At 42.1% G+C, this 14100-nt stretch overlaps 1 protein-coding gene across 1 annotated transcript; it reads left to right on the top strand.

The window, feature by feature from the left end:
* Nucleotides 1–7913: 7913 nt before the first annotated feature.
* On the top strand, nt 7914–9448 carry LOC143532515 (protein RGF1 INDUCIBLE TRANSCRIPTION FACTOR 1-like). Its single transcript, XM_077027552.1, has 4 exons — nt 7914–8029; nt 8106–8303; nt 8377–8592; nt 9194–9448. Exons 1-4 carry the CDS (start codon nt 8027–8029, stop codon nt 9446–9448), a joined length of 672 nt encoding a protein of 223 aa, XP_076883667.1. The 5' UTR covers nt 7914–8026.
* The last annotated feature ends 4652 nt before the right edge of the window (nt 9449–14100 follow it).

Below are 14100 nucleotides of genomic sequence, written 5' to 3' on the forward strand. Positions count from 1 at the left end.
TGCGGAGGTGACTGGAATCAAGTTGTTCTTTGGACGCATGGTGTTTGGCGCGTGGCTCTGACATGCCTTGCATTTTTGGATTTCTTTTAGCGCATCCAAGTACATGCCTGGCCAATAGTAGCCTGAGCTCATCGCCTTGGCAACCACCATGCGCGGACCAGCGTGAATTCCACAGATTCCTTCATGAATCTCCCTAATCACATAGCTTGCTTCTTCCGCATCCAGGCATTTCATGAGCGGTCCAAGATAAGAGCGCCGATACACTGTACCATCAAGTAGTTCATAGTTCTGCGCCTTGTGTCTTATCTTTCTCGCCTGTGCGCGATCATCCGGTAACTTCCCCTCTTTCAGGAATTCCATTATTGGAGTTATCCAGGATGAAGGAGTTGTATGAATTACCAGGACCGATTGCGTTTGCACTGACGGGCTGCTCATTATTTCCACCCTGACATCTTTGCCAAAGTGATCAAAATTAGTTGATGCCATTTTACTCAACGCGTCTGCGGACTTGTTTTCGCTTCGCGAGATGTGTATGATTCTGAAGAAGTCAAACTGCTCAACGAGCTTTTTTGCCTGCTCTAGATACAGAGGCATTGTGTTCTCCTTGGCGTCATATAGGCCGTTGACCTGAGCAGCTACCAAGTAAGAATCAACATGCGCCTCTAATCTTTTAACCCCAAACTTGCGCGCGATGCGCAGACCAGCCAGCAGGGCTTCATACTCAGCCTCATTGTTGGTACTCTTGAAGTCCAACCTGATAGCATAAGTATATTCATGATTATCAGGGTCCACCAGTTTGAGACCTGCGCCAGACCCTTCGCTGTTGGAGGCTCCATCAGTGAATAGCCTCCAAACATCTTCTTCATCATTTGCTCGCGGAGGGTCTACCTCGCGCTGAGCTTCTTCAATCTTTCCCTCTGGGATTTCCGTAATGAAATCCGCCAAAACTTGACCCTTTATTGCTGGACGGGGCTTATAAGTGATCGTGTGCTCACCTAATTCCAGCGCCCACTTTGTCAGCCTTCCGGAGAGCGCGGGACGTCGCAAGACTTGTTGGATGTTGTAACCAGTCAGTACTTCAATAGGATGACCATTGAAGTATCTATGGAGCTTGCGCGACGCGTGTGTTAGCGACAAAACTAACTTTTCCATGATGGAATAGCGCGTCTCAGGGTCTGTGAGCACCCGACTCACATAGTATATCGGCGTTTGTATCCCCTTGCGATCCACCAATAATACTGCACCGATCGCGCGGTCTCCAGCTGACAGGTACAATGTAAGGGTCTCGCCAGGAAGTGGAGCTGTGAGCGCTGGCAATTTAATGAGACATTCTTTTATCTCAGTGAAAGCTTGCTCAGCCTCAGGCGTCCACTTGAATTGGCTCTTCTTCAAACAGTTCCTCAAGGTGTTAACGAATGGAGTAGATTTGCTGGCGTGGTTAGCTAGGAACCTGTTGATTGACACCAATCTACCATTCAGCTTCTGAACCTCTTTCATGGTGGCTGGTGAAGGCATGTCAAGGATGGCTTCCACCTTCTCAGGATTCACCTTGAAACCATCCTTAGTGACCATTACACCAAGAAATTTCCCCTCTTCCGCGCCGAAAGTACATTTGCTCGGGTTGAGCTTCATGTTAACTTCCGTTAGGCGCTGAAGAGTTTCCTCGATGTCGTTGAGCATTTGTCTCTCCTCCCTGCTCTTGATCACCAAATCATCAACGTAGACTTCTAGATTCCTTCCGATTTGTTCATTGAAAACAGAATCCATAAGTCTCTGATAGGTGGCGCCCGCATTCTTTAAACCAAAGGGCATTTTTGTGTAACAAAAAACACCCTTGTCGGTTCTGAAGGCCGTCTTGTCTTCATCCTGTGGTGCCATTTGAATCTGGTGATAGCCTTTGTAGGCATCCAAGAAACATTTGAGTTTGAATGGCGCCACGGAGTCCACCTTTGCGTCGATGTTTGGTAGTGGGTAACAGTCTTTCGGACATGCTTTGTTGAGGTCCTTGAAGTCAATACACATCCTCCATGACCCGTTGCTTTTCTTTACCATCACAGGATTGGCTACCCACGTCTGGTATCGGATCGGGCGGATAATGTTTGCGCGCAACAGGTCCTCAACTTGCTCATTCATGGCCTTCGCCTTTTCATCCCCCATGATTCTCTTCTTCTGAGCAATTGGCTCCACCGACTTGAACGTGTTAAGAGAGTGTTGCGCCAAGTCTCGCGGGACCCCAGTCATATCGGAGTGTTGCCACGCGAAGACCGACATGTATTTTGTGAGCAACCTTTTCACTCTCAATCTCGTGTCGTCTGAAATGGTAGCGCCAATTGTGACCGTTTGGTCGGGGAATTTTGGGTTTAAAATCCACTTCTCTGGCGCATTGTCCGCCGTTGGAAGTTTCATTCTCCCTTCCCGCGGCGTGGTTGTCACTGCGCACAAATGATCGCGGTAAACAAATGCTACGCCTGTTGGTGTAGGGATCCCCAATGCGCCGTGCGCTGGCGATGGTACAGCATTAAATTGGGCAATTGTTCCCCTACCCAGGATCATATTGTGGCATGACGTGGTGGGCAAGACCAAGAAGTTAACAACTTCGGCTCGCTTGTGCTCATCATCCCCCATAGTTAGTTCAAATTGAATCTGGCCTAGGGGATGTATGATTTCATTTGAGACACCACAGATTGGTGCGTTCACAATTTCGAGCCGAGCTTGGTCTGCCGGGTCTAACTTTCTGAAACACTGCTCATACATAATGTCAGATTCGCTTCCAGTGTCCACCAGGACCTTTGACACTTCGTAATGAGCAATGTGTGTGGTAATAACGAGAGGACTGCTTATTGAAGGGCCTCCCCTGATTCTTGGGAAGATGACTTGCTGCTCGCGCCAATCTCCGTGAATTTGCGCGCTTCTCTTTCTTGACGTCTGCCCTTGTCGTCCCCCCTCAGCCACACAGATTCTTTTGTACTTCTTGCTGGCAGAGGCTCCCTCCGGTTGCTCATCTTCTATTCTTTGGTTTTTTACCAAGTGAGCCAGCCTGCCAGACTTTACATCCTTCTCGATCGCATCCTTTAAATGATGGCATGCGTCGGTGTTGTGGCCCGGGGACCTGTGAAATTCACAATATTTACCACTGTTTTGCGGCCCCTTGTAGTGTAGTTGCTTGGGAGGCTTGAATTGGACATTCTCAGTACTTAACACCTGTGAAGGTGTTTTAGTGAGGGGAGTCCATATTCTTGGCAGAGGTCTGCTAGGATCTCTGCCGCCCTCCCTCTTGTCACCCTCCCCGTGTTTACGAGCATCCTTTTGGGGCTGGGGTGAGCTTGGTTGCGCTTGTTTTTCCGCGGAAGAAAAACTTGTTGGCTGCAGCCTGGACCATACAGAGTTCTGTTTGGCCCTCTTCTCTTTGCTGCGCGGTGATTCAGCCTGATGCGCTCTTTCTCTTGCCCTATCTTGGGCAATCTGTTTCTCATTTCTCGCGAAAACTCGCGATGCCTCCATTAACTTGGCCCACGTGGTGGGCATACCATCTTTGCTTACGAGAGCTCGTCGTAACTGATCACTGCGCGCGCCTTGTATAAAGGCCACGCGCAGGAGCTGCTCAGTTATGCCCCCGATTGCCAGGGACTCCTGATTGAAACGAGTGATGTAATCTTCAATCGTTTCATCATTCCTGCGGATGCAGTGCATGATGTCATCAGGATCGCGCGTGTGCCTGCGCTGCTGTACGAAGTGGGCCTGGAACTTTTCTAATAGTTCCTCGAACCCATCAATTTGCCCTGTCGGCAAGCTCTCGAACCATACTCGCGCTGCGCCCGTGAGGCAGCGGGCAAACATATGACACCATGTTGGCATCGTCCAGCTCTCTAGGTTTCCCGTGTTATAGAAACCTTGCAAAAAGTCATCTGGATCTGTCGTGCCATCATATTTCCCCAGACCACTTGGCATCTTGGTCTTGTGCTGGATGGGAGCCTGCGCGATGCGCGCAGTAAACTTTGAGTGTTTTACCAGGATGGCTGGTCTGTAGGGTGTGGTTACGTCCACTTGCCCTCTGACCGGTGGGCTGTATGGCATGTGCAGATCCGGATCTGCTCTGGCTCCTGGCGCCATGTTCACAGGCGCGCGGAGCTGCGAGCCTCCTGCATGAGTATCCCTTGTCTTTCTCATGCTATGCACCTCTTCATCACTGAACTCTGTGTGTGCAGTGTGAACAGAATGCCCTTCTTCCGGCGCGCGCGGCCTTTTTGTGGGCTGCTTCTCCATCGCTTGCCTTTGTGTTTGGTCGGCTAGCTTCTTCTGTTTGATCATTTCAGTGTACTTTTCCATCAGACGCCGCTGCTCATTTATGAGCCATTCATTCGGATCGTCTGCTTCATTTTCTGGACCCATTGGTCCCTTCAGCTTCGCGCCGGCCAAATTTTGTAACGTGTGATCGTCTGGAGGAGTTTCAGTCTGGCCGTGAGGGGTTGTGACGAAGGGACGGTTGCTGGTGGTACGCGTAGAATCACGCGGAACCCTCAGAACCTGCTGTCCGTCGTTAACACCCTCACGTTCAATATCCTCCAGAGCTTGATCAACGTTACGAACTCCAGAAACCATGGTGATTGAATTTTTTTAGATCTGGATGAGATCTGATTGCCGTTTGTAACGTGGTCGTGGGTTCGTGTCCCACGGATGGCGCCAATGAAGAAACGTGGATCTACTCACTGGTAGCAGATCTACTTTCCTCGGGTGTGATTAAACTATTTCACCGATGGTTCTTCTGGATCCGAGTTCTTCCACCTACAAAATGAACAGCGCCATTACTTACCCCTCAGAAAGGGACAGAGGGGTCCTCTTTGGGGTAACCCTCCGGCGTGAGAATCAGTATCTTTTGGAGAAGATAATAATGTTGTATGTAAGTGAATCTCAAGAGTATTGCTGAATCGCTGAATACTCTTGATTTGTGTGACTGTGTGTTTTCCTGTAACTGACTGTGAGTGAATATAATTCAATATGATTGAATGTGATATCACTGCTTGTAACTGTCAATGATTGAGTGTGAATGAATGTGTCATCAAAGTGGAGTTGATGCTGTATTTATAGTGCTAGGGTTTTTACTGGTTGGGCTCAACCTCGTTGGCCTCCTCCAATCGCACTGCGCCACGTGCCCTCTGGGACACCTGGCGCTTTCTCGTTGGTTGTAATCACGTGGTAGCACATGTGTCATGCTGAGTTGTCGACCTTTCATTTGGCCGTTGTCAACATCAGCATATTCTTACTCCTTAAAAAGATGCCTTCTGGAAGATTGTCTGACGTGCACAATCAAGGTTGCCCTAATCCTGATTTGGATAAGGACGAGGTTGATTATGTGCACGTGTGATATGCGCCCATCCTGAGGATGCGCGAAGTCTTCTTTTTATTCTCACGCGCAGATATTTCATGCGCAAGTGTGATATGGACGAGCGTGTGATATGCGCCGCGCGATGGTGCGCCGGGCGCATATGCGACGCGCGAGCATATGTGATGTGCAAGAGCATGTGATGCCTGAGCATGTTTTGCATGCGCCATGCGCCTAGGTTTTGGCTTTGTGCCTTAATGTCTTTATCTTGTGGGTTGACCCGCCTTGATTGGTGTTGAGGCGGGTACATACCTCTTCATATATATATATATATATATATTCATACTTTATATAAAAGTAGAGATGATCGTTTCACAATAAAGATAATGATTATCATTTCTCTGTCTCACTTTAGTTTAACACTAATCACCAATAATTTCGTACTAATTATTTATTGGCAATGATCATAGTCTCTTTATCTGGTAATACCATGTAGAACATTCACAACTTTTTTTTTTTTTATAAGATCTCCACTTGAAAATATATATAAGTGCGAATACGAATTCCACAGTAAGCCTCAAAACATATCTTATTCACTAATCTTTCACGATAAGTATGAATATGGTTACAAGAGTCTCACAAACATCTATTCTTTCCCTGATGTGCGTTTAACGAGTTAAAGATCACTTACGTAACATAAAGCTTTAGTGGTTTAGTGAGTAAGAGACTCGTTGATGTTTGGGAATAGTTCTTGCTTAAATAGTGTGATAAATCAACTTTTCAAAAGGTTGACAAAACTTCAACGATTAATGTCACGGATTATGCGTTCTTCTTTTGGTATCAATCAAATTTTTTGGTAGTTAATCGTTCTATAAGTTTTCTAAGCATATTTCAAACCATGTGACATAAAATTATTATTTATAAAGAGAAAGCAATTGGAATACCTTCACTTAAAATGTGTAATAAGAATGCATGAAGTTGGTTGCATCAAACCAACATGCTTAACGAGTGAAGTAGGCTGAAAACATTATGACAGGGCTTGAGACTTATAAGATTAAAATGTTGCTTCAAACAGAGACACAATGAGCCTATGCGTTTTGGTCTATGTATAATATGTAGAGTAGTGAAAAATGAGTCATTTATGCGTGATTCCACACCTATCGTTAAAATGTTAAAGCAAAAGTCCACCGAAATTATCTTGATTACCGACGCAAGTTGTTCCTATTGTCTGAATCTTGGAATTAACTTAGAAACATCACAAGGAATACAAAAATCCGTCTTAAGGGATACATATGTTGTAGCCTTGGCCATCGTACTATATATTAAAGGAAAACTTGCTGCTACAGTGATTTTGGTGAATTCCAATAAGTGGCTGCCATGTGCCACATAAGTTTATTTTTTTTTTAATATTTCGAAATATGTTTTAGTATTTAATATTTGAAAGCAACAAAAGTTACAATCATGGAAGTTGGTGTGGTGGTAGTGTAGTCTTGTAGCAACTGACGGGCCATGAGTTTGAACCTCTGCTCATAACCTTTTTATTGGTTCAATTTTGGGAGTTTTTTTTAAATAGAAATAGATTTTTGTATTTATAGATTTCTTACTAAACCAAGTAATGGAAAAAGGTGGTTTGGTGGTAACGTTATTATACATACTATGTTTTATGTGTTTGAATCGTATGACCGGCGCGATTGTTGCAAGGTGAGAGATAGACGATAAGCGTTGGTGTTAAACGTAAGCCAAATTGCCTAGCTAAATATAGCACTATAAATGGAAGGAACTTTTGTAACAATTAATAAATCGCACCCACTGCCTAGCTAAACAGAGAAACAACTACAACGAAGGTACACCGACGCAACCGCCCGCCTAGCTAAACAGAGAAACAACTACAATGAAGGTACACCGGGGCAACGTACCGGGATAACACCTAGTTATTATGTAAAGCAATTACAACATATAAAAGAAGAAAAATAAAGAGAACCTCTCATAATTTTGAAGAGTCATTCTCCTTTATTATAACGAGTAAAACAATGACGAACCAATGCTAAAAATACCAAACCAAATACTGTTGGAATCCAAAATTCTCAATCATCTATGCATTGTGATAACCTTAAAAAATGCATTACACTTAACAGATTTCATAGTTTATTACATAAAGATCTTGATACATGTCATAACTCAAAAACAATCTTGACCATGTAAATTATGCTTTGGTCATTCCCAAAGAACATAAAGGTAAAAACTCGTCCAAGAAAAAAAAAACTAAAACCAAAATATAAAAAGAATCAATAAATCCACCAACCAAAACAACACACCATATTAAAAAAACAAATCAAACCACAGAATTAATACAATAAAACACATGTCACCTAAAACAAAAGTAAACAGGTCCGGTTCCTTGCATCCTTTGTTCACTAGGTTCAGCTTCGGAGCTAGCCTCGGTCCGTTGATTTACATTAATTGTGTGAGCAGATAAGAACGACCCCTCTACCCCCACACCACACCCCCACCCACCCCCCCCCACCCCCACAAGCTTCTTCTACAAGTACCCTCTCATTTCTTCGCAGCCTCTAATTCTCACCACTTTCTCTCTCTACACACACTCTCTCTCTCTCTAGAATCGTTGCTGTTCAATCAGTCAAACTGGCGATCGACCACCAAGAAACCACCTTCGTCCGTGAAATCAAACCCAAGAATCGACGGATTATGGTAAATGTTATTTAATTATGTGTTTTGATTTGAAGTTTAATTTGGGGTTTTGATGGTAATAATAATAATAATGTAGGGTGCTGGAGGACCTGATGATGAAGAACAAAAGTGGCCACCGTGGCTAAAACCGATGCTTCGAGAAAGCTTCTTCGTTCAATGCAAATTGCACGCTGATTCGCACAAGTCCGAATGCAATATGTACTGTTTGGATTGCATCAACGGACCTCTGTGTTCGCTCTGTCTCAATCACCACAAGGATCATCGCGCTATCCAGGTAATGTGTTATTCCTATTCCAATTTTGACTTTAATCATCTGCCGTTGACCATTTTGGTTAATTGATTTGCAGATACGGAGGTCGTCGTATCATGATGTGATTAGGGTTTCTGAGATCCAGAAGTATCTGGATATAAGTTGTGTTCAGACTTACATTATTAACAGTGCGAAAGTTGTGTTCTTGAACGAACGGCCGCAGCCGCGTCCGGGTAAAGGCGTGACGAATACCTGTGAAGTGTGCGAGCGGAGCCTTCTCGACTCGTTCCGATTCTGCTCACTCGGTTGCAAGGTAAATTTGTCATGTTTGGGATTGAGTTTGAAAAATGTTTAATTGCTGATTGGTGTTTTTAAAATGCCGTTAATATGTGTGTCAATCACAAAAATTTTTTTTATTTTAGATTTTTAAAAAGGTTAAAAAGCAGTTTCTAAAAACCCTTAATTCTGGCTTTTCAAAATTGATTTTTGGGAAAGACAATAAGCCGATAAGCATTTTCAAACTTAATCCCATACATGCTTTAAATAATTTTTTTTATTTAAAAAATATTTATTTTTAATAACATATCATATATTTATTTGTAAAAAAAAATTGTCAAAACAAGTAGAGATTTATGGTGTAATGTCATTTATACACCATAAGAGAATAAGGTGAAATCAAAATCTAGATTTCCTCAAAAATCGGCACGTGCCAACTAGATAGCCCACAAATCTGAAAAGTTGTCACGTGTGACTCATTATTTTATTTATTATATAATATACAGAACAATAAAAATTAAAGATTTGTGTTTTTAACGTGGTATTGAATGATTATTGAAATTGAATAAGAAATTGAATGAAAATATCAAATTCGGTAATGCTATTTACTGATGATTAAATTTCATTAATCGGTGCAGATTGTTGGGACATCTAAGGATTTTGATCGAAATCGGAAGATTTCGCCCGAAAAGAAGCATTTAATGATGGCGGTGTCCGATTCAGAGGATTCATACAGCAGCAGCAACCACAAACGTTACCGAAGTAGTCATAACAATGGCCGAGCCTTCAACTTCACTCCGTCAACGCCGCCTCCAACGGCCTCCTGCCATAGGGCGGCGAAGAGGAGGAAGGGTATACCCCATAGAGCACCAATGCACCAATGGGTGGACTAGTGATAGAATACTAATGCAGTCAGTCAGCCCTCTATACTTTTATATATTTACCCAACCCCTCTTAATTTTCTAGCACTAGTGCTTTTACAAAGGCCTGTGCGAGTGGATTTGCGTTTATGTCGTGTACAAAGAAGTATCTTATGGGTTATGATACTAATGGTGATAGTATTTGAAATAGAAGGGGCAATATGGGAAGGGAATATGAAAATAAAGAAACGTAAGTTGGAATAGTTTTGTATGTAGGAAATAAAGGTTCAAAGGATGTTTAATTATAGGCGTTGAGCATGTAAATATTATGTTTTTTGTTTGTGACAATGTTAAAATTATAGTTGTGTTTATAGCTTGATCGCCCCGCATTACCTTTTTTTTGTTTCTAAAATATTAGTAACTATTTTAGCCCAAGATATTTTGTTTATTTAAATTGCTTGACCCACTAATCTGTTTAAATAGTAAACTCTCTTAAACTTTTAATCTATTTCACAATATGATTGTTACGGTCAACGGTCGAAGTACTCTAATTACCCTATGCTGAGACGGCATGGAAGACGTAGCTGAGCCCCTCTTCTAAATGTCCCTCAATTTTAAAGACAAAGGTCTAAAAATCAATGTCTATTTTGTTTTTTTTTTCCAGTTTTGACTATTTTGATGATTTTCTTTAATAACTGATTCCTGCTTCTAAATGTCCCGCAATATTATAGAAAACTGTCTAAAAATCAACAATCAATGTCTATTTTAAAATTTTTTTATCATGTTTGGACTCGTTTGCTAATTTTCTTTAATAAACTGATTAAACAAATCGTGTGGTGTTTTAAAATTGTATTATCAAACATGAATAGATAATATAAATTGTATTGTAGCTTAACAAACATCTTTATATTGACACCCACAAATTAAACAGCAAGTTCTATAACCAGTAAGGCTATGAAACATTAGTTAAACGTGTCCATCCAAAGAATTTGGACAATTTAGGCACATTGGTATGGTTGTGGCGGCTAAAAAGAAAGAGTGAATGAATGTACAGGTGTTGATGCGTGGGGTACAGGTGTTGCTACAAAAAGAAAGTTGTAGATGGATGGCCACGTCACGTGATGGGAATGGTGGGAATAAAAAGGCAAGTGGGCATTTGGTGTCTAGTTTTGATTGGCTGTGAAAAAGTGATGTGTCGACATTCATCGACTTCTTGTATCGGTGTCTTAGTCGTGGTCATCATTCTACACCGTTCGATCTCATCCATATGTTCTCCTTGTTGTGCGTGTTCTTTGGGATAAACTATTGACCATTAACTAACACCTATTATTTCATCTTATTTTTTATTCAAGTTTTTTTATTTATGGTTTTGATAATTTCGGCTGAGATTAGATAAAATAATTTAAAATTTAATTACATATGAGTTTATTGTTATTACTATGCGTGAATGCATTATTATAAATGTATATACTGGGTCAGAATGAGTCAAATTAAAAAAAAAGAAATAATTGAACGGGTCAAAATAGGTTAACATTTCTCAGTCTTTTTTATTGAAACGAGAAAAACAGAGGAATTTCATTTTTACCTTTTTAGTTTTCTATTTATATTTTGAGTTATAACTTTTTAATTATTTTTTTAAATTTTTAATAGGGGTTTTTTAAATGGGTCAAAATGGATTGAGATTTCAGAAACCTCTTCATTAAAAAATTCAAAAAAAAATTAAAAAATTATAACTCGAAATATAAATAAAAAACTAAAAAGGTAAAAAAAAAACAAAAAAGTTTCTTCCGTTTTTCTCGTTCCATTAAAAAAACTCAAGAAATGTCAACATGTTTTGACCCGTTTCAATTCTTTAATTTTTTAGTTTAACTCATTCTGACCTATTGTATTCATTTTATTACAACTCATTCAACCAAACGGGCAATATTTGCCACCCCTAATTATTATTATTATTATTTTCTTTTATCATGTACCCCTTTTGACACTTTTAGTGTTAAGTTTACAAATAAAAGACTTGGTTATTTCGTTTTAATTTCATAAATGTTTAGGATTTGAAACTAACTTTTGTATAAAATATGATCATTCGCTCTTTAGTATTTTACTACAAGATCAATGAGATTAATAGTTATATATCATTTATGTGTATTATTAGAAAAATTAAAATAACCAAACTTCCTCGTTCCATATCTCTTACCCATTATTCTTTATGTTTTCTTACAATCATTGGCATGCTCAATCGTCATCACAATAAACTTCTTCTCAAGAACTAATGTACTCAATCGTCGCTCAAATACCCGTGATCATGAATTCGATTTAAGCTAATGAATTCCATAGAACGGCTATCTTCTACTAATTCATCTTTCAAACCAACAACCGGGAATGATTTGGTGTGGAAATTAGAAACGAAAACTGAGTTCAGATGGCGATGCCTGGTTAATTTTGAAGTTAAAATTGAAAACAAGTTGATTCCATTTTAACAAATTGGGTTTAAGTATGTGGGTATGCTGTGGTTGTGATTTAGAAGATGAGAGGCAACTTAAAACCTAGACCATTTCCACTCCATTGAACTTCATTTCAAGAAAATAAAGAAAGAGTATTGAGTCGTTGAAGAAACACTAACCGGACCCCGGGCAGATTACGAGTAACCTGGGGGTTAGATAGATGTTTCCCACGAGGGGTTAGACCCTTGGAAGATGGTTCTTCTGATAACCTGCAAAACAGACACCGTGAGCTCGTCACTGAGAAGGGGGGGGGGGTTCCTCCTTGTGACCACCCTCCGGCGTGAGAATCAGACTAGATTGCTCTTTAAATATAAAAGTATATTAAGAGATTGCTAGAGCAGATATCAGGTATAATATGATGATATAAGATAAGATATGTTGGTCATACCATTTGGGGTATTTATAGCCGAAGGTAGGTTTCCAAGGAGGTATGGCCGGCTGCAACAGTGTTCCTGTTCACCAACAGTAGCTTACGCACGTGCCCTGCTGGTAGTTGGTGGGTAGGTAGCGGCTGATAGCGACCAGGCCTGCTGTGTACTATTCCTTTTCCACCAACTGCCGGCTACGCACGTGGTATGGCAGTAGTTGGTGAGTAGGCAGCGGCTAACAGTGACACAGTACAGGAGCATGCTGCTCGCCATACTGTGTCAGTAAGCTGTCGTATCTTTAGTCAGATCTTTTTCCCATACCTCGTCAGGTACAGTACAGAAGATCTTCCTGTATCGTACGGACTGGCTTATTTGGGCAGGAGTATTCCCCCTCCCGCCCTTGTGCGGGATAGTTCCCGGCTTCGCTCATTCCTTCAGGTGACACTGAGTGATTGAGAGCTAAGTGCCTTGTGCGTGTAGCCTTGCTGCGCGGGTGGCCTTCCCTAATGGCTTGTATCCGAGGCTGCGGGGACAGGCGGAGTCCTTCACCATTGGGAGGCATTTCCTGCGGGAACAGCTTGCGTACTGCGCGTAAGGACGTCACGTCTCTGAGCATGGTTGGTCCTGCGGATCCAGTTGGTTTCTGCGCAGACGTCCCTGTTTAAGGTGAGTCTTGCGGGTCCAACTGGGCTCTGCTGGGACCTACCTCTTCAAGTCCCCCCAGTCCAATGTTCTTCTCATGCGTGTTTAATAAAGTGAGGTGAACTTTTGGACTTAAGCAAAGGGTTTTGAAAAAGGTTTTTTAAGGTTTTCCATGGGGATTCTTCCCGCGGAAGTCCTTGTCACTTGCAGAAATTCCCGAGTTTCCTGCTTGGTCTTTGGGTATGATGCGGGCAGGTGTGTAACCTCCTCGCAAGTCAGGAGCGTTGAGTCCCACTTGTCTGGATTCTCCATGAGGTTTTGGTAGTTTTGAACATAGTGATCAATTATGTTTAAACCACCAATTCCATCCTGGAGCTTCAAACAACGTAGTTCTCGACGTTCCCGCTATGCGGGGATGTTATTTCCGTTTCCGCAAGCATTGCCCAGAAGATCCTTCTTGGTTTCAATTCCCAGCGGAGCGCTAGGTATGTGAAGGGTTTTGCCTTAACACTGTACCTGCGCTCGTCTTACGGTTACTTTACTTCCAAGGTTTTCCTGGCGTCAATTCCCTGCGGGTGCTAGGTATGTGAAGGGTTTTGCCTTTACACTGTACCCGCACCCGTCTTATAGTTACTTGGTTGCCGAGGTACTTGGCTTCAATTCCCTGCGGGTGTTAGGTATGTGAAGGGTTTTGCCTTTACACTGTACCCGCATCCGTCTTACGGTTACTTGTTCGCCAAGGTTTACTTGGCTTCAATTCCCTGCGGGTGCTAGGTATGTGAAGGGTTTTGCCTTTACACTGTACCCGCATCCGTCTTACGGTTACTTGTTTGCCAAGGTAAGGGGTATTTTCCCGCTTACCTTTTAATATTTTCAAATTTTGAATTTTGAAATTCGAAAGGTTGGTGGAAAGGTAGGAACAGTCCAAACCTCTGAAACGTCGTGCGACAGTTTCTTCTGACTGTGTCAGGACGTGCAGGAAGTTATGGTGACGTGACATTATATGGTCATTCCAGACGTTTTTTCAAGCGCGTGGGCGCGATTTTTCGGGCGCGTGGCCGCGAAATTACTGGCACACGTCCTGTCAACAGCTGTTGCCAGCCTGCTTTTTGCCACATGTCATAGTTTCATTGCACCTTCGATTTCTCTCTCCTCCGCATTAAATTCACCGCAT

This window comes from Bidens hawaiensis, unplaced genomic scaffold (assembly GCF_021521415.1).
Source record: "Bidens hawaiensis isolate Kalapana, Puna unplaced genomic scaffold, B.hawaiensis_p1.1 tig00009451_1, whole genome shotgun sequence".
Taxonomy (NCBI): Eukaryota; Viridiplantae; Streptophyta; class Magnoliopsida; order Asterales; family Asteraceae; genus Bidens; species Bidens hawaiensis.